This window comes from Aotus nancymaae, unplaced genomic scaffold, assembly GCF_030222135.1.
Source record: "Aotus nancymaae isolate 86718 unplaced genomic scaffold, 86718_ANA_hifiasm-v0.15.2.pri h1tg000049l, whole genome shotgun sequence".
Lineage (NCBI taxonomy): Eukaryota > Metazoa > Chordata > Mammalia > Primates > Aotidae > Aotus > Aotus nancymaae.
Window position 1 is genome coordinate 28,280,497 of NW_026988463.1, and position 21,450 is coordinate 28,301,946.

Genomic DNA, 21,450 nt, shown 5'->3' on the forward strand with positions numbered 1-21,450 from the left:
CGGCTATTTTTAGTTTCATTCCATTGTGGTTAGAAAAGATTCTTGATATCATTTTAATCATTTTAAATTTGTTAGGACTCATTTTATGACCTAACATATGGTCTGTCCTGGGGAATAGTCCGTGTGCACTTAAGAATGTATATTCTGCAGTAATTGGCTTATGTATTTTGTATGTGTCTGTTAAGTCCATTTGATCCATGGTGTTGTTCAAGTGTGCTATTTCTCTCTTGTTTTTTTGTCTAGTTGTTCTACTTACCATTAAAAGTAGGGTTTTGAAGTTTCTTACTATTGAATTGCTGTCTATTTCTCCCTTCAGTTCTGTCATTATTTGCTTTATCTATTTAGATGTCTGATGGGTGTGTATATAATTAATTGCTATAACTCCTGGTGAATTGGCCATTTCATCATTATATAATATCATTTGTTTCTTGACTTAAAGTCTATTTGGTCTAACATTAGCGTGTCATCCCGCTCTCTTTTGGCTACCGTTTTCATGGAATAGTATTTTCTACTTTACTTTCAGCCTATGTGTCAGTAAATACAAAGTGAGTATCTTGTAGACAACATACAATTGGATTTTGTATTTTTATTCTGCCACTCTGTTTTGAGAGTTTTTGTTTACATTTAAAGTGATTATTGATAGAGAAGGATTTATTATTGCCATTTTATTGCTTTCTGTTTGTCATGTAGGTTTTTTGTCCCTCTTTTCTTCTCTTGCTGTCTTCCTTTGTGTTTTATTGTTGTTAATTCTTGTATTAATATGCTTTCATTCTGTTCTTTTTTTTTTTTTTTGAGATGGAGTCCCACTCTATCACCCAGGCTGGAGTATAATGGCATAGTCTCAGTTCACTGCAACCTCTGACTCCCAGATTCAAGGGATTTGCCTGCCTCAGCCTCCCGAGAAGCTGGGACTACAGGCACGCGCCACCACGCCCCTGGCTAATTTTTGTATTTTTAGTAGAGATGGAGATTCACTATGTTGGCCAGGCTGGTCTCAAACTCCTGACCTTGTGATCCGCCTACCTCAGCCTCCTAAAGTGCTGGGATTATAGGTGTGAGCCACAGCACCCAGTCCTCTCTTTTTAACTTCTACAGGTATTTTCTTTGTGGTTTCCACAAAATGTCTTATAATTATTATGGTCTGTTTTAAGCTGATAACCATTTAAATCACATGCACTCTATACGTTTATTCCCCACTACACATTTTATGTTACTGATTCACAGTTTACAGTTATTTATATTATGGAGCCATTAACATATTTTTAGCCATAGTTATTTTTAATATCTTTGTCTTACAACTTTTATACCAGAATTAAAAGTATTGAATTCACTGGCATTAAGTATATGACAAAATCACTTTTAAAATTTCTTTTAAATTTATTATTTGCCTGCCATTTTTTCAGTATTACTTTTGCACATACTTTAAAGAGCCAAAATAGTTCTAAAAAGCTCACTATAAAAAAACAGCAATTTCCACGTACACTATGGTTTTGGCTTCATTTCCCTTGCTCTTGAGGGAACCACTTTCGGCTCTTTCAATTCTCCATCTGTTCAATTTGCATAATAATAAATTTTGCTACTTTTTGATTTTTGTTTTAGCACTGACTTCCCACGGTGGAAGGTGGAGATTGATCTCTTTTTCAATTTTCCTTTTACCCTGCATTCGCTCCTCATGTTTATGTGATCATTTTGGTTAGATCAACATTCAGTGTTTGCATTATTCTGACTACGTAAATGAAATTCAGCAGAGCCAAATAATATACTTTCACTTTTCCCTGTACTCGGAAATGCAGGTAATTAATAGAAACTTGGGGTTGGGTGTGGTGGCTCACCCCTATAATCCCAACACTTGGGAGGCTGAGAGGGGAGAATCACTTGAGCCCAGGAGTTCAAGACCAGCCTGGGCCACAAAGCGAGACCCCATTTCTTTTTTAAAAGTTTTTTTAAAAAGAAATTGTGGGTATCCTCTTGAGGCTGTTGTTTAAAGGTGAATAATTCCTTCATAAGTTCTAAGCCGCCCTAGTTCTTTGGATAGTTGCAGGAGGTGATACTTGAGTAGAGCTTAGAGAAACTCTGTCTGGGTCACGCTGGGTGACTGAGTTATACATCTCCCTATCTTTTCCTACCCTCTCTCTCTCCACTTCTTTTGTACCCTCAGCGGATCGCAGGCTCCAAGCTCTCTCCCAGGCTCCAGTATTTTGGTCAGTCACTGAGTGGGGGCCAGGACCTCACAATGGATGGACTCGTGGACCTGACTGTGGGAGCCCAGGGGCACGTGCTGCTACTCAGGTGAGAATGCCTTTTGGAGCTGACCAGGCATTCTCCCTTGAAGGAGCGTTTGTTGTCTGAAGGTTCCTGATGGTTTTTTGGTGTCCCTGCAGGTCCCAGCCAGTACTGAGAGTCGAGGCGACCATGGAGTTCAATCCCAGGGAAGTGGCAAGGAATGCATTTGAGTGTAATGATACGGTGGCAAAAGGCAAGGAAGCTGGGGAGGTCAGAGTCTGCCTCCGTGTCCACAAGAGCACACGGGATCGGCTAAGAGAAGGTGAGACTTGGTGGGTGAGTCTCTAGAGGTTAAATGATCGAGGATATGGATGGGTGGTATAGCCTACTCTGCCCAGCCTTCTGTCTGTCCTGAACCAAGTTCTCACAGGCTCTGATGACCTTCTCCAAGCCTTACCAGAGTGAGCAGGCTACTGCCCTGCTGGGTGGGGGAGTCCAGCAGACCTCCCTAAAGAGGTGAGCATGTGACACTTCCTTACTACTCCCTCAGTTCTCCAGAGAACTAAGGGCCCATGCCTGTGAACAAACCACGTTTTTGTTTTTTGATAAATGAAGAGAAAATCTATTTGGGGAGATTGAGTTGACGAAGTTAAACACAGATTTACGAAGCATTCACATATGCATTTTATCACCAGTGACTTCTTTCCTTGTTCCTATTCTCAAACAGTAGAATTGTGCTTGGAGTGGAAGAATAGTGATGACAGTACTAGGAAGAATTGTATTCTCTCTTTTTTTTTTTTTTGAGATGGAGTCTTGCTCTGTCACCCAGGCTGGAGTGTGGTGGTATGATCTCAGCTCATTGCAACCTCCACTTCCCAGGTTCAAGCGATTCTCCTGCCTCAGCCTCCTGAGTAACTGAGACTACAGGTGCCCGCCACCATGGCCAGCTAATTTTTTGTATTTTTAGTAGAGATGAGGTTTCACCATGTTAGCCAGGATGGTGTTGATCTCCTGACCTCATGATATGCCCACCTTGGTCTCCCAAAATGCTGGGATTTGTATCCTCTTTATAGGTAAAATTATTAACTGAGCATGATGGCACATTCTTGTAGTCCCAGCTACTTGAGAGGCTGAGGTGGGAGGATCACTTGAGCCCAGGAGGTTGAGAGTAGACTGGGCAACATAGCAAGACCTATCACTAAAAGCATTTACCTTTCTAGGAGCAGTTTTCCTGGGCTGAGGAAATAGCATTCCAGATATGAGGGTAGCCAGCATGGCTAGATATTAAGAGCAAAATGTTAGAGAGTAGGGAATTGAAGAGGAGGTACCCCCAAATCTACATAGAAATCCCCCTCAACTCTTTGGCTGACTTCTAAGCCATGAATGCCCAGGTCAGTACTCCAAGAAACTTAGTAGAAAACAGCAACTGAAAAGCTAAAGAGCTGGTCAGAGAATTCAGCAGCTCCCCAGTGCTGGGAAGGCAGAGATTTGAGAGGCCTTGGTAAACACCTTGGTCTTTCCATTGAGACAACTGACTAGCAACCAAGAGAAACAATAGACAATAGAAATAGACCCATATGTGATTCAGAAGTTAGAGTGATTGGATAGGAATTTAAAAAAGGTAACTATAATTAATATCTTCAAGAAAAAAGGGAAAGGATGAGAACTTCAGCAAAAACATGGAAACTCTAGCACCAAAAAACACAGTGACTGAAATGAAGAATTCAGTAAATAGATTTATAGCCAATTAGAAGCAGAACAGAGAAATGGTGAACAAGAAGACAAGTCATTTGAAAGTATCTGGATTAATATGCAGACAAAAAAAGAATGAGAAATAAAGGAAAACATTATAAGAGAGGTGTGGGATATGGTGAAAGGTCTAATAAATATGTAACTGGAATTACAGAAAGTGGTGGGGGGGAGGAGAGAGAGAGAAATAGAGAGAGAGAGAATAGGAAAGATGAAATAGGAAAGACAGAATAGGATGGATGCATTAGTTAAAGAATTTCCCCAAACTGAGTAGGCATGGTGGTGCATGCCTGTAATCCCAGCATTTGGGGAGGCTGAGTTGAGTGGATCACTTGAGGTCAGGAGTTCAAGACCAGCCTGACCAACATGGTGAAACCCTGTATTTACTAAAAGTACAAAGTTAGCAGATGTGGTGGCAAGCATCTGTAATCCCAGCTACTCGGGAGGCTGAGGCAGGAGAATCACTTGAACCTAGGAGGTGGAGGTTGCAGTGAGCCGAGATTGTGTCCTTGCACTCCAGCCTGGGTGACAAGAGCTAAACTCCATCTCAAAAAAAATAAAATTAAAAAAAAAAGAATTTCCCTAAAGTGATGAAAGACATCAAGATTCTTTACAAAATCAAAGCAGGATAAATATAAAGGACATCATATCAATGTACATGATAATCAAACTGCTGAAGACCAAAGACAAAGAGAAAAAAAATTTAAAGTAGCCAGAAAAATACAATCAATTTTTTTAGTGAATAAGAGAATAGCTGCCATTTATCGAGCACTTATTGTGTGAAAGATACTGTGCTAAATACTTGGTAAGCACTATTTCATTTCCTTTTTACCATTGGGAGGGTATTATTATCTTTATTATCCTCTCTTTAAAAATAAAGAATGGAGGTCAGGCGTGGTGGCTCACACCTGTTATCTCAGCGCTTTGGGAGGCCGAGGCAGGTGTATTACCTGAGGTCAGGAGCTCGAAACCAGCCTAGCTAACATGATGAAACCCCATCCCTACTAAAAATACAAAAATTAATGGAGTGTGGTGGCATGCACCTGTAATCTTAGCTACTTGTGAGGCTGAGACAGGAGAATCTCTTGAACCTGGGAGGTGGAGGTTGCAGCAAGCCGAGATTACACCACTGCACTGCAGCCTGGGTGGCAGAGTGAGACTGTGTCTCAGAAAAGAAAATAAAAAATAAAAAGTAAGGAAGGAACAAAGGTAAGAAGGAAAGAAAGGAAAGAAAGGGAGGAAGGAAGGAAAGGAAGGAAGAAAAGAAAGAAAGATGAAAGAAAGAAAAAGAAGGAAGGAAGGAAGGGTGGAAGGAAAGAAGGAGACTCAGAGAGGTCACGTAACACACCCCAAGTTGCACAGCTGAGGAACAGAGGAGCTGGGCCTCGAGCTCCCATCTGCCAGGCTCCGGAGCGCAGGCCCCTCACTGCTGTGCCACCCTGACTCTTCAGGGCAGATCCAGAGCGTTGTGACTTATGATCTGGCTCTGGACTCCGGCCGCAAAAATTCCCGAGCCATCTTTGATGAGACAAAGAACAGCACACGCAGACAGACACAGACCTTGGGGCTGACCCAGACTTGTGAGACTCTGAAGCTACAGTTGATGGTGAGCAGGCGAGTGGCTAGACCCCTGGGTCCTCCATGGATGGGGCGGGCTTGAGGAGCTAAGGAGGGCAGATCTGCAAATCCTGGCTATCTCTTAGAATTGCATCGAGGACACAGTGAGCCCCGTCGTGCTGCGCCTGAACTTCTCTCTGGTGGGGACGCCCTTGTCTGCTTTTGGGAACCTTCGGCCAGTGCTGGCTGTAGAGGCTCAGAGAGTCTTCACGGCCTTGGTGAGTACGGAGTTGGGGTCCTGCAGGGGTGTGGAAGAGACCAGAGGCCAAGGTGGTTGAAACTCATTTTATTTGATCGCAGCTAATTTTACTTCGTTTGATTTTATTGTTTAATTTCACCATATTTGGTTGTTTCCTTTCCTTTCATTTGATCATATTCTATTTTTTTTAAAGTTTCCCTTTGAGAAGAATTGTGGCAATGACAACATCTGCCAGGACGACCTCAGCATCACCTTCAGTTTCATGGGGTGAGTTTCCATTCCTCCTCGCCGTCTCCAGAGGCGGACCCGTACCACGATGCGCTCTGTTCTCCTCCTGGCCCCCAAGGGAGCTGGGTGTTCCTGGGCCATGAGGTCTTGTGTGGCTGTTCCTTACTGTCATCTCTTGTCAAGTGCCTGCGTCTCCGTTTTGCCGGAGCAGGCTTGCCACAGGGAAGCCCCCTGCTCCCCCCATCCTGTCTTCTTCCTCCCACAGTCTGGACTACCTCGTGGTGGGTGGCCCCCGGGAATTCAACGTGACAGCGACTGTGAGAAACGACGGCGAGGACTCCTACAGGACGCAGGCCACCTTCTTCTTCCCGCCTGGCCTGTCCTACCGGGTGTCCAGACCTCAGGTAGCCATATCCTCCTTAGGTTCCATCTGACCTTTGCTTCCCCATCTCATGGCTGGAGGTGGACATGACCGTCTTTGACTCCCTCGCCTTCCAGAACCAGCGCTCACAGCGACCGTGGCGCGTGGGCTGTGAGTTAGCCTCCTCCACCGAAGTGTCTGGACCCTTGCAGAGCACCAGCTGCAGCATAAACCACCCCATCTTCCCAGAAAACTCAGAGGTCAGAACTCCCGGTTCCTCCCCTCTTTTTCTCTTTGGCTTTCTCTGGGGATTCTTTTCTTTTCTTTAGTAGTGCTTCCTTTTTGTACAAAACAGCTTTATTGAGATATAATTCACATACCATACAATTCACCTATTTAAAGTGTACATTTCAGGCCAGACACAGTGGCTCATGCCTGTAATCCTAGCACTTTAGGAGGCCGAGGCAGGAGGATCACTTGAGCCCAAGAGTTTGAAACCAGCCTGGGTGACATGGTGAAACCCTGTCTCTACAAAAAATGTGAAAATTAGCTGGGCATGGTGGTGTGCACCTGTAGTCCCAGCTACTAGGAAGGCTGGGGTGGGAGGATTGTCTGAGCCTGGGAGGTTGAGGCTGCAGTGAGCTATGATCACACCACTGCACTCTAGCCTGGGTGACAGAGTGAGACCCTGTCTCAAAAAGTAAAAACAGGCCGGGGGCAGTGGCTCGTGCCTGTAATCCCAGCAATTTGGGAGGCTGAGGTGGGTGGATTACCTGAAGTCAGGAGTTCAAGACCAGCCTGGTCAACACAGTGAAACTCTGCCACTACTAAAAATAAAAAATTAGCTGGGCATGGTGGTGTGCTCCTGTAGTCTCAGCTATTCAGGAGGCTGAGGCAGGAGAATTGTTTGAACCTGGGAGACGGAGGTTGCAGTGAGCTGAGGTCACGCCACTGCACTCCAGCCTGGGAGACAGAGCGAGACTCTGTCTCAAAAAAAAAAAAGTGTACAGTTCAGTGGCTTTGAGTGAATTCACACAGTCTTGCATCCATTATCATGATCAATATTAGAACATCTTCATTACCCCACAAAGAGCCTCTGTCCTATTGGCCCTCAGCCCCAATCCTCCCATCTTCCCCAGCCCTAGGCAACCACTCATCTACTTTGTGACTATAGATTGGCCTATTCTGGACATTTCCTGTAAATGAAATTGTCCCGTATGTGATCCTTTTGCTTCGCATAATATTAAGTAAGGACTTAGCAAGGATCATTCATGTCGTAGCACGTTCAGTACCTCATCGATTTTTTTTCCTTAAATTAAAAAATATATATATATTATTTTTTTGAGATGGGGTCTCACTCTGTCACCCGGACTGGAGGGCAGTGGTACAATCTCAGCTCACTGCAACCTCTGCCTCCCAGATTTAAGTATTCTCATGACTCACCCTCCTGTGTAGCTGGGATTACAGGTGCCCACCACCAGGCCCAGCTAATTTTTGTATTTTTAGTAGAGACAGGGATTCCCCATGTTGGCCAGGATGGTCTCAAACTCCCGACCTTAGGTGATCTGCCTGCCTCGGACTCCCAAAGTGCTGGGATTACAGGCACGAGCCACCGCACCCGGCCTTCATTGCTTTTTATTTGGTGAACAATATTCTGTTGTATGGATGGGCCACATTTCAATTTCATGTCTCCATTCATCAGATGACGGGCATTTGGGTTATTTCTTCTCTTCTGTTTCTATCATTGTCTCTCTTTTTTCCCACTCCAGGTCACCTTCAATATCACGTTTGATGTGGACGCTAAGGCTTCCCTTGGAAACAAGCTGCTCCTCAAGGCCAATGTGACCAGGTGCTCTGTGCCCGGCTTTCACAGGCAGCCGCCCGTCTGAGGCCCCAGCCTCTGGCCCAGGGTGGGCCTTTGCCCCCTGCCCACTGGTTTTCCCTTTGACTCATTCGTTCACTTAGCAAACTCTCACTGAGCACCCACCATGTGCGGGGTCTTGTGCTGAGTGCTGGTGGGACAGTGGTGGATCAGACTATGGTTCTTGCCTTCCTGGAGATGATAATTTAGTGGCAAAGACAGATAAGAAAACTAGCTGTAAATCTTGCATCTCAAATCCAGTATGAGATGCAAATTCGATGGGGGATGGCCAGTGTTCTTGGGAGTTTGGTGTTCAGAGAAGATTCCTGAAGAAAATATATTTAGGGGGCCGGGGGTGGTGGCTCATGTAATCCCAGCACTTTGGGAGGCCGAGGTGGGCAGATCACGAGGTCAGGAGTTTGAGAGCATCCTGGCCTGTCTCTACTAAAAAATACAAAAAACTAGCCAGGTGTGGTGGCGCGCGCCTGTAGTCTCAGCTACTCGGGAGTCTGAGGCAGGGGATTTGCTTAAACCTGGGAGGCGGAGGTTGCAGTGAGTGAGCTGAGATTGCACCACTGCACTCCAGCCTGGTGACAGAGCAAGACTCCACCTCAAAAAAAAAAAAAGAAAAGAAAATATATTTAGGAGCTGGGCGTGGTGGCTCATGCCTGTAATCCTGGCACTTTGGGAGGCTGAGGCAAAAGGACTGCTCGAACCCAGGAGTTTTAGTTCAGCCTGGGCAATGTATCAAGATGCTGTTTCCACAAAAAATACAAAAATTAGCCAGGCATGGTGGTGCTTGCCTGTAGTCCCATCTACTCAGGAAGCTGAAGCATGAGAATTGCTTGAGCCTGGAAGGTTGAGGCTGCAGTGAGCTGAGATTGTGCCACTGCACTCCAGCCTGGGTGACAGAGTGAGACACTCTCTCAAAAAAAAAAAAAAAGAAAATGTAAGCAAAGGCATGGACTGAGGGTGTGTATGAAGAGAGAAGGCAGGAAGCAGATGCCAGGGATGGGAAGATGAGGGTGTGATTAAGCGTGGCCTCAGCATGAAATGCAGGGTTGAAGGAGTTGGTGGTGGTTAGATACAGGCCATGTCCCAAAATGACTGATGGGTGTTGTTAGGGATTTGCAGTTTTGCCTCTGAGAGTGACATAATCATATTTGCATGTTAGAATGATCACTCTTCAGGAGGGCTGGCGATTGGGGTGGGAGCAGGTGTGAATTCAGGGGACCAGTTAGAAGAAGGCAGCTGCCGACATCCAGGTGGAGAGGAATGGGCCTTGGCTAAGCGGAGGCAGGGGTTGGAGAACAGTGGGATTTCAGATGCAGAGATAACAGGATTTGGTGGCTGATGGGAGGCAGGGAGTGAGGGAGAGGGAGGAGGAAAGGCCAACTGTCAGTTCTCAAGAGCTGGCTGGAGCTCTCTCTTTCCCTCCAGTGAGAACAACATGTCCAGAACCAACAAAACCGAATTCCAGCTGGAGCTGCCAGTGAAATACGCTGTCTACATGGTGGTCACCAGGTGCTGGCTTCCAGGACTTTAGCTGAGCCTCTACTTCTGGGCTGGACACGGCTGATCACGTATCTGTGTGCATGCATCTGTGCATGTTTGTGTGTGAATGTGTCTGAGGATCTATGTGCATGTATGTGTGCATGGGTGTGTATTTGTGCATGTGTCTGAGGATCTATGTGCATGTGTACATGAGTCCATGGGTGTGTATTTGTGTGTGTGTCAGGATCTATGTGCCTGTGTACATGTGTGCATGGGTGTGTATTTGTGCATGTGTCTGAGGATGTATGTGTATGTGTACATGTGTGCATGGATGTGTATTTGTGCATGTGTCTGAGGATCTATGTGCATGTGTTCATGGGTGTGTATTTGTGTGTGTGTCAGGATCTATGTGCATGTGTACATGTGTGCATGGGTGTGTATTTGTGCATGCGTGTCTGAGGATCTATGTGCATGTGTACATGTGTGCATGGGTGTGTATTTGTGCGTGTGTCAGGATCTATGTGCATGTGTACATGTGTGCATGGGTGTGTATTTGTGCAAGTGTGTCTGAGGATCTGCATCTGTACATGTGTGCATGGATGTGTATTTGTGCATGTTTCTGAGGATGTATGTGCATGTGTACATGTGTGCAAGGGTGTGTATTTGTGCATGTGTGTCTGAGGATCTATGTGCATGTGTACATGTGTGCATGGGTGTGTATTTGTGCATGTGTCAGGATCTATGTGCATGTGTACACGTGTGCATGGGTGTGTATTTGTGTGTGTCAAGATCTATGTGCATGGGTGTGTATTTGTACGTGTGTGTGTCAGAGTCTGTGTGTATGTGTGCATAGGTGTGTATGCATTGTGTATGTGTGTGTGGGTGTGTATTTGTCTGTGTGTGTGTCTGAGGGTCTGTGTGCATGTGCATATGTGTGCACAGGTGTGCATTTGTGCATGTGAGTGTGAGTGGCCCAAATAGGCATGCACTGTGTATCCAGCACACACTGCTTCCCCTATTCCCCTGCACCCCACCCCACCTCCACCCCCCAGGTCTGCATACCCATTATCCTTGTGCCCGTTTGCTCATACACACTCAGCCTGAGACACTCTCCCACCTCCTGTCCCTTCTTTCTCCCTTCAGCCATGAGGTCTCCACCAAATATCTCAACTTCACAGCCTCAGAGAATACCAGTCGAGTCATGCAGCATCAATATCAGGTGGGGAGCTGGGACATCTGGTTCCCAGCTGGGAAGGAAAATCTATGTGTAGAAAATGCAGAAACAGGGCTGGGCACAGTGGTTCACGCCTGTAATCCCATCATTTTGGGAGGCTGAGGAGGGCGGATCACAAGGTCAGGAGTTCAAGACCAGCCTGACCAATATGGTGAAACCCCCTCTCTACTAAAAATACAAAAATTAGCTGGGCATGGTGGTGCGTGCCTGTAATCCCCGGTACTCGGGAGGCTGAGGCAGAAGAATCGCTTGAACCCGGGAGGCAGAGGTTGCAGTGAGCCAAGATCGCACTACTGCACTCCAGCCCGGGCAATAGAGTGAGACTCCGTCTCAAAAAAGAAAGAAAATAAAAGAAAATGCGGAAACAGGGATGGGAAATGTGCGTAAGGCACCTGTGGTGTGCCAGGCTTGGTTCCACGCTGCTATCGTTCGGTATGCACGCATGCACACATGCAAGGACGTATGTGATATGCACGCACGTTATTATCTTATGTTACCTTTGTAACGACTCTGTGGGGCGCTGTCATGATCCCCAGTTTACAGATGAAGAAACTGAGGCTCAGGTTTACAGAACACGATTGAGGTCTCCCATCAAGTAAATAGGAGAGCTAGGACTGGAGACCAGGCTGTGTGGCGCTCGAATGCGTACTAGGTGTATACTCCACTCTTAAACAGGAAGGGGCAGGACGCCCGGGCCTGTGGCCTGCACCGTAGGGAGGGGAGGCTGATTCTCCAGGCTGGTCGGGGAGGAAGGCAGAGCCCTGACCTCGCCCTCCCGGTGCAGGTCAGCAACCTGGGGCAAAGGACCCTTCCCATCAGCCTGGTGTTCCTGGTGCCCGTCCGGCTGAACCAGGCGATCATATGGGACCGTCCCCAGGTCACCTTCTCCGAGGTGAGTGGAGCACGGCCCTGCGCCTTCCTCACACCTCTGTTTCCACCCTTGGGTTTTGGAGCCACTCCGCCCCTCTCCCAGACCCAGGGCATCTCACCTCCTGGCCGGCTGGCCCGGGCACCTTCATCTCTGCCCCTTAGTGCCAGTGCCTCTCTTTCTTCAGAACCTCTCGAGTACGTGCCACACCAAGGAGAGCTTGCCCCCTCACTCCGACTTTCTGGCTGAGCTTCGGAAGGCCCCCGTGGTGGTGAGAAGCTAAGTCAGCCCCAGGGCCACGTGGAGACGCAGCGCGGTTCCCTGCTGGAGCCTATCTGGTCTCTGAACAACGGGGAGGGGTCTTCTCTGCCTTCAGCTTCGTTACCATCCCCTCCCCTCCTGCGTTCCGCAGAACTGCTCCATCGCTGTCTGCCAGAGAATCCAGTGTGACATCCCGTTCTTTGGCATCCAGGAAAAATTCAATGCCACCCTCAAAGGCAACCTCTCGTTTGATTGGTACATCAAGGTGTGTGGGGTCCTGAGGCTTCGCGGGGCACAGGCGTGGCGCTCAGGGCCCAGGTGCAGCGCCGACCCGCTGTCTTCCGCAGACCTCGCATAACCACCTCCTGGTCGTGAGCACAGCTGAGATCTTGTTTAACAATTCCGTGTTCACCCTGCTTCCGGGACAGGAGGCGTTTGTGAGGGCCCAGGTACCTGTCTTGCACGCTGAGGAACTATTGGGGGTGGGGGCTGGGCTTGTGGAGATCTCTGGGGGAGGGGAGAGAGACACAAAGAAAGAGAGACAGAGAGGACAGAGCGATAGACATAAAGAGAGACAGAGACAAAGAGAGAGACAGAGGGAGCAAAAGATAGAGAGACAGAGACACATAAAGAGGAGGAGAGAGCCAGGCGCGGTGGCTCATGCCTGTAATCCCAGCACTTTGGGAGGCCGAGGCGGGTGGATCACGAGGTTAGGAGTTCGAAACTAGCCTGCTGGGCATGGTGGCGGGCGCCTGTAATCCCAGCTGCTCGGAGGCTGAGACAGGAGAGTCGCTTGAACCCGGGAGACGGAGGTTGCAGTGAGCCGAGACTGCGCCATTGCTCCAGCCTGGGGGACAGGGCGAGACTCGATCTCAAAAATAAAAAAAGAGAGATAGAGACAGAGAGAGATACAGAGCGAGACAGAGACAGTGAGAGATGGAGCTAGAGAGACAGAGGCAGAAAGAGAAGAGATAGAGATAGATATGGAGGACGGAGAAACAGGGAGGAGGGAGAGGAGGCGGAGAGGTGGGAGAGGAGGAGTGAGGGCTGGGGTTCTGGGGGACATGAGGCTTTCCCCACTTGATGCAGGGGTGCACATGGTGTGAATGGGGAACCCCCAGAAAACCGGAGTCGTCTCCCCTGACGCCCCTCCTTGCTCCTCTTCCCCCGCCAGACGGAGACCAAAGTGGAACCGTTCGAGGTCCCCAACCCGGTGCCGCTCATCGTGGGCAGCTCTGTGGGGGGGCTGGTGCTCCTGGCCCTCATCACCGCTGCGCTGTACAAGGTGCTCCCCGCCGCTCCACCGCCCTCTCCCTTCCTCCTCTCGCTCCGTGCCTCGGTTTCCTCGGCGGGGCTGCCAGCTGTGTGGCAGGGGCGAGTCCGAGAGCCTCTCTGCGCCTCAGTCTCTTCAGCCGTAAATGGGAGGGGGGCACACCCACGCAGGGAGGGTGGCCTGGTTCAAGAGCAGGCGCGCTGAGAGCGCCCCAGGCACAGGCTCCACCAAACTCGGAGTCGCCTTTTTTGTAGTAGTTTTCGTTTCCCTCCAGGCCCCGATGCGGATGTCACTCCCCTCCCGCCCCGCCCTCCCGGGTCCCTTCTGTCTCTGCCCCGCGCTCAGGGGCCGGTGGCACTCCCCGGTCTGCGGAGCCACCTGCTCCCTGGCTTCCGTGGCCCTCACTGCCCTCCTCTGCCCCGCAGCTCGGCTTCTTCAAGCGGCAGTACAAGGACATGATGAGTGAAGGGGGTCCCCCGGGACCCGCACCCCAGTAGCGGCTCCTTCCCCATCGAGCCGCCTCTCCGTGGCCAGCCGGACACTGCCCAGACCACACGCAGTAGCCAGCCTGCTGGATACACCAGACGGCGACGGCTCCCCCAGACAGGACTGGCTTGAACTTCCATTTGTGTGTGTGCAAGTGTGTATGTCTGTGCATGTGTGAGCAAGGGCGTACAAATGTGTGCACGTGTGTGTGTAAGAGTGAGCAAGTGTGCACATGTGTGCCTATGTCAGTGTGTGCATGTGTGCGTGCATGTGAGTATGTGTGCGTGTGCGTGCATGTGTATGTGTGTGGACGTGCGTGTGTAAGGTGTACAAGTGTGCGTACATGTGTGTAAGTGTGTGCACATGTGTGTGCTGGGGGCATGTGGCCTGCATGTGTGATTCAGATGTCTCTTGGCATGTGGGTAGGTGCCGGCAGTGCAGCCTCTTGGGCAGAGGGGAACTGCCTGGGCTTCCTTGTGCATGGGTGAAGCCACTGCTGGGTTTTCCTCCGGGAGAGGGGACAGTCACTCCTGTGGGTGAACACCGAGGGAAACGCAGCAGCTCCTCCTCATTGAAGGAAGTGGGACTTCCCTTCATGAGCGAGCCCGTGCAGGCTGGATGGAGACTCCATAGAAGCCGTGGGCGGAACCAGGAACCTCACCAAACCCACTCCATGGCGGCGCTGATGCCCAGTACAGATGCCCACTGAGGAACGATGAATCTCCCTTTATGGATGCATTTATTATTTCACTGTAACTGTAATTTTTTGAATGGATAAGCCTGTCTACGGTACAAAAATCAGAAGACATTCAAGAGTGTACAGTGGAAAGTCTCCCTTCCCAGATACTCAAGTCACCTCCTGAAAGGTAGTCAAGATGTGTTTTGAGGTTTCCTTCAGACAGATTCCAGGCGAAATGCAAATGTACACATGTGCACACACACCACACATACACACCCACAAGCTTTTTTACACAATTGATAGCATACTTTATACTGTTCTGTATCTTGCTTTTTTCCACTAATATTTCTCAGACATGGGTTCATATTAAGACATAAATTACTTTTTCACGCTTTTATACTGCTGCATAGTATTCCATTGTGTGGGTATACCCTAATGTATTTCACCAGTTTTCTTTTGATATATTATTTTCAATCTCTTGTTATTGCATCAATGCTGAGTTAATAAATCTAATATATGTCATTTTTGCTTATATGTAAGGATAATTTTAGGATATATTCCTGGAAGTTTGGGTTCTCCCAGAAGCAAACCCAAGAATTTGAGTGAAACAAGTGTATTTAAGAGGTGGGAGGCCAGGCACGGTAGTTTACACCTGTAATCTCAGCACTTTGGGAGGTGGAGGTGGGAGGATTGCTTGAGCTCAGGAGTTCGAGACTAGCCTGGGTAACATATTGCAACCCCGTCTCTATAAAAAAATTTTAAAAAGTAGCCAGGCATGGTGGCACGCATCTGTAGTCCCAGCTACTTGGGAGGCTGAGGCAGGAGGATTACTTGAGTCCAGGAGGTCTAGACTGCAGTGAGCCATGATTGTACCACTGCACTCCAGCCTGGGTGACGGAGTGAGAGCCTGTCTCAAAAATAAACAAAATAATAGCATAAAATAAAGGCCGGGTATGGTGGCTCACGCCTGTAATCCCAGCACTTCAGGAGGCCAAGGCAGGTGAATCACTTGAGGTCAGGAGTTCAGGACCAGTCTGTCGAACATGGTGAAACCTCATCTCTACTAAAAATACAAAAATTAGCCAGGTGTGGTGGCATGTGCCTGTAATCCCAGCTACTTGGGAGGCTGAGGCAGGAGAATCGCTTGAACCCGGGAGGGAGAGGTTGCAGTGAGTTGAGATGGCACCACTGCCCTCCAGCCTGGGCAACAGAGTGAGACTCCATCTCAAAAAAATAAAAAAAAATAATAATTTTTGTCTAAAAACATGTCATCAATTTCATATGCTTTTACCTAATATTGTAATAGTTAAATAACAGCCACCATCTCCCCATGCCTGCTCTGGGGCCAGTCCTCTGAGGCCGTCAGGACAGTAAAGGAGAAAAGCTTTCGAGCCAGACAGGGATTAACTCCTAGCTCCATTCCTTTTCAGCTGTATGACGTCAGGCAACTGGTATGATCTATCTAAGCCTCGGTTTCCTCATAAGTGAAATTCAGATAAATTGCCAGGGACTGGTGTGAGGATTAGAGAGGGTGTATATTCCGGCCAGGGTCGTGTTTACTGTGCTTGCAAAGTGTGAGAGGCGCCCGCCACCGCACCTGGCTACGTTTTGTATTTTCAGTAGAAAGAGGATTTTACCACGTTGGCCAGGCTGGTCTCGAACTCCTGACCTTAGGTGATCCACCCGCCTTGGCCTCCTGAAGTTCTGGGATCACAGGCATGAGTCACTGTGCCTAGCCAAAAAATAATAATTTCATGATGTTCACTGAAATGTAAGAAAATCATGGCTTAGAGGGACGCTTGTTCCAGATGTGGTAGGGGGACAGAGGGCTTACTCCTTTGGGAGGTGAAGGAAGGGTCCCAAAGGGAGGTGACACCTGACTGAAGCAAGGACAGAAGCCCTCCAGGTGGAGGGGAGGGCAGGGCAGGCTGGGAGAATGGGTAGGGCTTGGGCATGAGTGCTTTGTAAGCCAGAGTGAGGAGTTTCAATTTCTCTCAAAGTGCAGTGAGATGGCCTCGAAAGGTGGCTGATGAGACAATGGCCCTTTGTATCTGTGGGGTGACACAATACACCGTCACCTCTAGACAGTCCTTTGGTATTTCCTCTCCTGAATTAAATAAAATCTGTTAAGAATTTCTGTTTCCTTATGTTGAAAGATAAAAGTCCTCAGTATCTCCAGAAATCCTGAATTGCCCTAGGAAGGGAGAGAGCTCTGTACCTCTAATCACCTGTCCTTGCAGCCTGCGTGCCTGTAGCTGCCTGTCCTTGCAGGGGAGTTAAATTCCTGTGGGCTCAGAGTTCACCTGGATGTCTTCAAAGGAGAATCTTGTGTTGAATTCAGCCTGATAAGAACTTTATGATGGATTAGAGAAGTACATAATTTCAAGTGACAAATTGCCCTAGCATGACTACAAAGTGAGTGACAAATGGGACCTAAATCTGGTGATAAGTGGCCAAGCCCAGGAACGTCTGCTTGCTTTTATTTCTTGGGATTTCTTGCTTCCAAATAAATGAATCCCTTCAGTATCCACCCTCCTCTTCCTACTTAGAGTAGAATCCTAATCTGAGCCACTGTGGGATGTGGTTACAGTTCTGACCCCCAGTGAATTCTGCTTTCCAGCCGCACGCCCTTGCAGTGTGACATTGCTGCCCCTGACATCACATGGTGTGGCCTAACTCCTTGAATCTGGGCTGCATCGGACATAAAAATAGAATCTGCCCCCAACTCTGCAGCAACTTGCCCAGGAGGCCTAGTAATAACTAACAATCAGCCCCATGTCCAGGACTTAATTGATAATTGATGGCTTCCTAATTTTTGTCCCTGCTTCCAACTTAGGACCAACCAGACAAAGCCAAATATGCCCCCCAGTCAATCGCATAGGATGCCCGCTCCAGTGAGCCACCTGCAGCCTCCCAGGCCAGCAGCTCCCACTTGGGGCATCCCTGAAGCCTTCCCATTTTCCACTACAAAGCTTTCCTACTGTGCTGCCTGTTTTTGAGTCTCTGCCAAAAAGGACTAACTCCCTGGCTAGAGCGAGCTCTGAATAAACAGCCTTCACCTGCTCTCATTTCATTGTCTTGGTGTCTTTCTGCAATCCTCCGGTCCAGCTACTGTGATAAATAGATCAATCGAGCAATTTCTTTTCTGCTTCCTCCGTGGGCATTCCCATCTTGGTGCAGACTTGAAGAATTGCTAGAATCCTTCCCCTTATCTTCCCCCCACCCCTTACAGCCATTAAAGGATAGACGCCTCTGCAGGCTGGGCTGAGTGAGCGGGAACTGAACGCACTGGTTGCCAAGTTCGGCCATACTTTTGCCTGTTGAGACGGATCCTGCTACCAAGCCAGGGTCAAGAAAGAGAAGCTGAGTGGGATGACCCTGCATCAGTCCTCCTCTTTGGAATTCTCTCTCTCCGAATTCACACAGGCATCTCCAGCCCAGCCTCTCCCGGGCACGGCCCTGATGGCTCAAGTTCTCATAGGGACTCTGGAGGGATGTCTGCTCTGTTTCGTTCTGTCACCTCACTTCCCTAGGGATCCCCTCACTCCCTCCTTTTACCCTAAAAAGGATTTAAGATGAAATCATTCTGTGATCACTAGATGCTGTCTGTGCCTGAGACAGAGCGGGGACCCCTCTTAGAGGCCTGCTGGGTTCCCCCATACATGGAAATAAAGAAAAATCTTGAGTTTCTTCAAGGAGAGTTCCAGGCACCTTGCTGATCTGGAGAAGCAAATGAGCAGCTGGTAAGCAGGAAAGCAGCAGTCACTTTACAGTAGCCAAGGAAGTGAGAGCCACGAGATGTGTGGTTGCCCAGAAAACCAAGAGTGTTAACACACGCCCCTGAGTTGTTCTTCAAAAACCTAGACCCCACTATAATATTCCTTTCTTGCATTGCTACAAAAAACTACCTGAGACTGGGTAGTTTGTAAAGAAAAGGGGTTTAATTGGCTAACGGTTCCTCAGGCACTATAGGAAGCCTGGCTGGGAAGGCCTCAGGAAACTTACAATCATGGTGGAAGGTGAGGAGGAAGGAGTCCTGTCTTACAAGGCTGGAGGAGGAAGGAAGAGAGAGCAGGGCGAGGTGCTACACACTTTTAAACAACCAGATCTTGTGATAACTGACTCACTCTCATGATGACAAGAAGGGGGAAATCCGCCCCCATGGTCCAGTCACCTCCCACCAGGCCCCTCCTCCAACACTGGAGATTACAATCCAACATGAGATTTGGGTGGGGGCCAGGTGCAGTGGCTCACGCCTGTAATCCCAGCACTTTGGGAGGCCGAGGCGGGTGGATCACGAGGTCAAAAGATCGAGACCATCCTGGTCAACATGGTGAAACACCGTCTCTACTAAAAATACAAAAAATTAGCTGGGCATGGTGGCGCGTGCCTGTAATTCCAGCTACTCAGGAGGCTGAGACAGGAGAATTGCCTGAACCCAGGAGGCGGAGGTTGCAGTGAGCCGAGATCGCATCATTGCACTCCAACCTGGGTAACAAGAGTGAAACTCCATCTCAAAAAAAAAAAAAGAGATTTGGGTGGGTACGCAAATCCAAACCATATTACCTACCAAATGGAAAATGCCATCTGCTGGTAGGTAGGCCTCCGATAAGGAGGAACTGAAGACTCAACTCTGATCGCTCTTCTTTGCTCTAAATTTCTTCCTGAGGGTCCTGGAAAGAGTCACTCCCATGGGCCAGACCTTAACATTCCTTCCTGCTGACCTCAAGTTTTTAGACAAAGCTTTGTTTCCTTAACCAATTGCAAATCAAAGAATCTCTGAACCCACCTATGGCTTGTAAGCCTTGCTTCGAGATATCCTGGCTTTTTGGGCCAAACTAAGGTATAACCTCCAGGTATCGGTTTGTGATTTTGCCTATAACTTCTGCTTTCCTGAAATGTACCCCGCCTTTAAAAACTCTTGCTTGGAGGGTTAACACTGGGTTAACACCAGTTTCTCAATCGCTGTATTGATGCCAAAGGCTCACAAGTGCCCCCATCTCTGGGGAGTGGTCTTGGCTGCAGGGGAGCAGCCTCTTCTCCTCGGTGACAGTAGGATGAGCTGGAGAAAGGGGGAAGAATGGCCAGCAGGCAATGACTAATCCACTCAGGAAGAATCAGGGGCCAGACTTCAGCCTCAAGTGTGACATGATAAAAGCCCCATAAACTGCAGACCTCAACCATACCTCTCAGCTTTCTGTTGAAACTGCTCTCTGTAACCCAAATGTGACAGGCAAACAGTCCAAACCCACGCCATCTTGGCCCCTGCGTCTTGTAATAAGTAATTAAGGACTGTAATTTCCACCCTGCCCAGACAATGTGTAAACAAATGCTAATCTTGACTTTTGTGAACCACTTAAGTAACAATCAGAAGGTCAAAAGTCCCCTGGCCCTCGGAATGTCCGGAGCCCCTCACCCTCATCTTCGCCCAGGAATCCACTGGAATGTCCGGACTCCCTCACCCTCATCTCCGCCCAGGAGGTGATTTACAGAATCCACTAGCCCTCAGAACGTCTGAAGCCCCTCACCCCCACCCCCGCCCCTCATCCTCACTGCTGAGGTGGTTTTACGGGTATAAAAGGCCTTGACACCCTCCTTTCGGGGCCACGGGTTGGAGACACGCGAGTCCTCCATGGCCGCCGGCAATAAAGACCCTGCAATTTGGCATACCTTTGTCTTGGTGTTGACTTTCTATGCTCGCTCCATTATAACAAAGGAGGGACCCATCCATGCTCACAGCTCCCGGGGACCAGGCTGGAGTCAGGGTTGGGGGAGAGCCCCTGGTCACTGAGCCTCTTTCCCCACTCCATCCTGCTTTCTTCTCCTTGTCTCTCCAACAATGTGCATTGGACACCGAGCAGATACAACCAGCGGTCATTTCCTGTCTGTGGGTGCAGGACGGATGGGTGATGGGAGGGTGGATGGGTTTGTGTGTGGACAGGTGGATGGATGGAAGGATGGGGTGGTGGGTGGGTGGGTGAAGGGGAGCCTCCACCTTCAAATGGAAGCCTTGAATGGAAGGTATGGGTGTTGTCAACAACACTGCAGACCCAAGCTCCCTTCTGTGACCATCTCTTTTCTATAATCTTTCCTCTTCTCCCTTCTTCCCCGGTTTCTCAGTGACTTGTTTTCACTTCCCTTTTTCTCCTGTGTGTCTATTTCACTGAATTTAAGTACAAATTAAATCCATATTCTTCTCATTGTGGTGAAATGGCTCGCCAGCATGGGAGTCTGAGTGGGGACAGCCCTCATTTCTCCTGGGGCTTTGCCGGCAGGAGCTCCTTCTTCCCTCTTCCCTTTACTCGTTATCCAGCATTTTCCCTTCCACCAGGGATGCTTTGGCCACGTTCCCCAGCTTCTCATTGCTTTCCTCTGCTTGACTTGTTTCCTGAATCCTGTTAATCAAATTAAACAGGCTTGTTTTATTCCAAATTTGCACCAATTCAAGTTGGTTTTCCTCTTAGAAGGGTGACTTTTGCATCGCTCCAGGCAGCTTCTGATTCATGCAATTATTGAGCAGGACTGTGGGTGAGGGGGGCTGAGCATTTGGTTTATTTGCTTCAAACCTGTGCAATCTCCCCTTCGCCCACCCATCCACCTGTTCATCCACCCACCCATCTACCCATCCACTCTCCACCCCATCCTTCCATCCATCCACCTGTTCACCCACTCATCCACCCATCTACCCATCCACCCACCACTTCATCCTTCCATCCATCCACATATTCACCCACCCAGCCACCCATCTACCCATCCACCCACCACCCTATCCTTCCATCCATACACCTTTTCATCCACCCACCCATCTACCCATCCACCCACCACCCCATCCTTCCATCCATCCACCTTTTCATCCACCCACCCATCTACCCATCCACCCACCACCCCATCCTTCCATCTATCCACCTTTTCATCCA

At 48.7% G+C, this 21,450-nt stretch overlaps 1 protein-coding gene across 3 annotated transcripts in view; it reads left to right on the forward strand.

The window, feature by feature from the left end:
* ITGAM (integrin subunit alpha M) overlaps positions 1–15,055 on the forward strand; it is a 60,374-nt gene extending 45,319 nt beyond the window's left edge. For all 3 annotated transcript variants that reach the window (XM_064362679.1, XM_064362681.1, XM_064362680.1), the window contains 16 exons: positions 2,159–2,289; positions 2,382–2,545; positions 5,424–5,578; positions 5,676–5,807; positions 5,982–6,055; positions 6,282–6,420; positions 6,515–6,637; positions 8,147–8,226; positions 9,679–9,762; positions 10,876–10,951; positions 11,751–11,858; positions 12,022–12,105; positions 12,247–12,360; positions 12,443–12,544; positions 13,270–13,380; positions 13,794–15,055. In XM_064362679.1, coding sequence (XP_064218749.1) covers positions 2,159–2,289; positions 2,382–2,545; positions 5,424–5,578; positions 5,676–5,807; positions 5,982–6,055; positions 6,282–6,420; positions 6,515–6,637; positions 8,147–8,226; positions 9,679–9,762; positions 10,876–10,951; positions 11,751–11,858; positions 12,022–12,105; positions 12,247–12,360; positions 12,443–12,544; positions 13,270–13,380; positions 13,794–13,865 — 1,749 coding nt within the window. In that variant the 3' untranslated portion in view covers positions 13,866–15,055. The remainder of the gene's footprint in view (positions 1–2,158; positions 2,290–2,381; positions 2,546–5,423; positions 5,579–5,675; positions 5,808–5,981; positions 6,056–6,281; positions 6,421–6,514; positions 6,638–8,146; positions 8,227–9,678; positions 9,763–10,875; positions 10,952–11,750; positions 11,859–12,021; positions 12,106–12,246; positions 12,361–12,442; positions 12,545–13,269; positions 13,381–13,793) is intronic.
* The last annotated feature ends 6,395 nt before the right edge of the window (positions 15,056–21,450 follow it).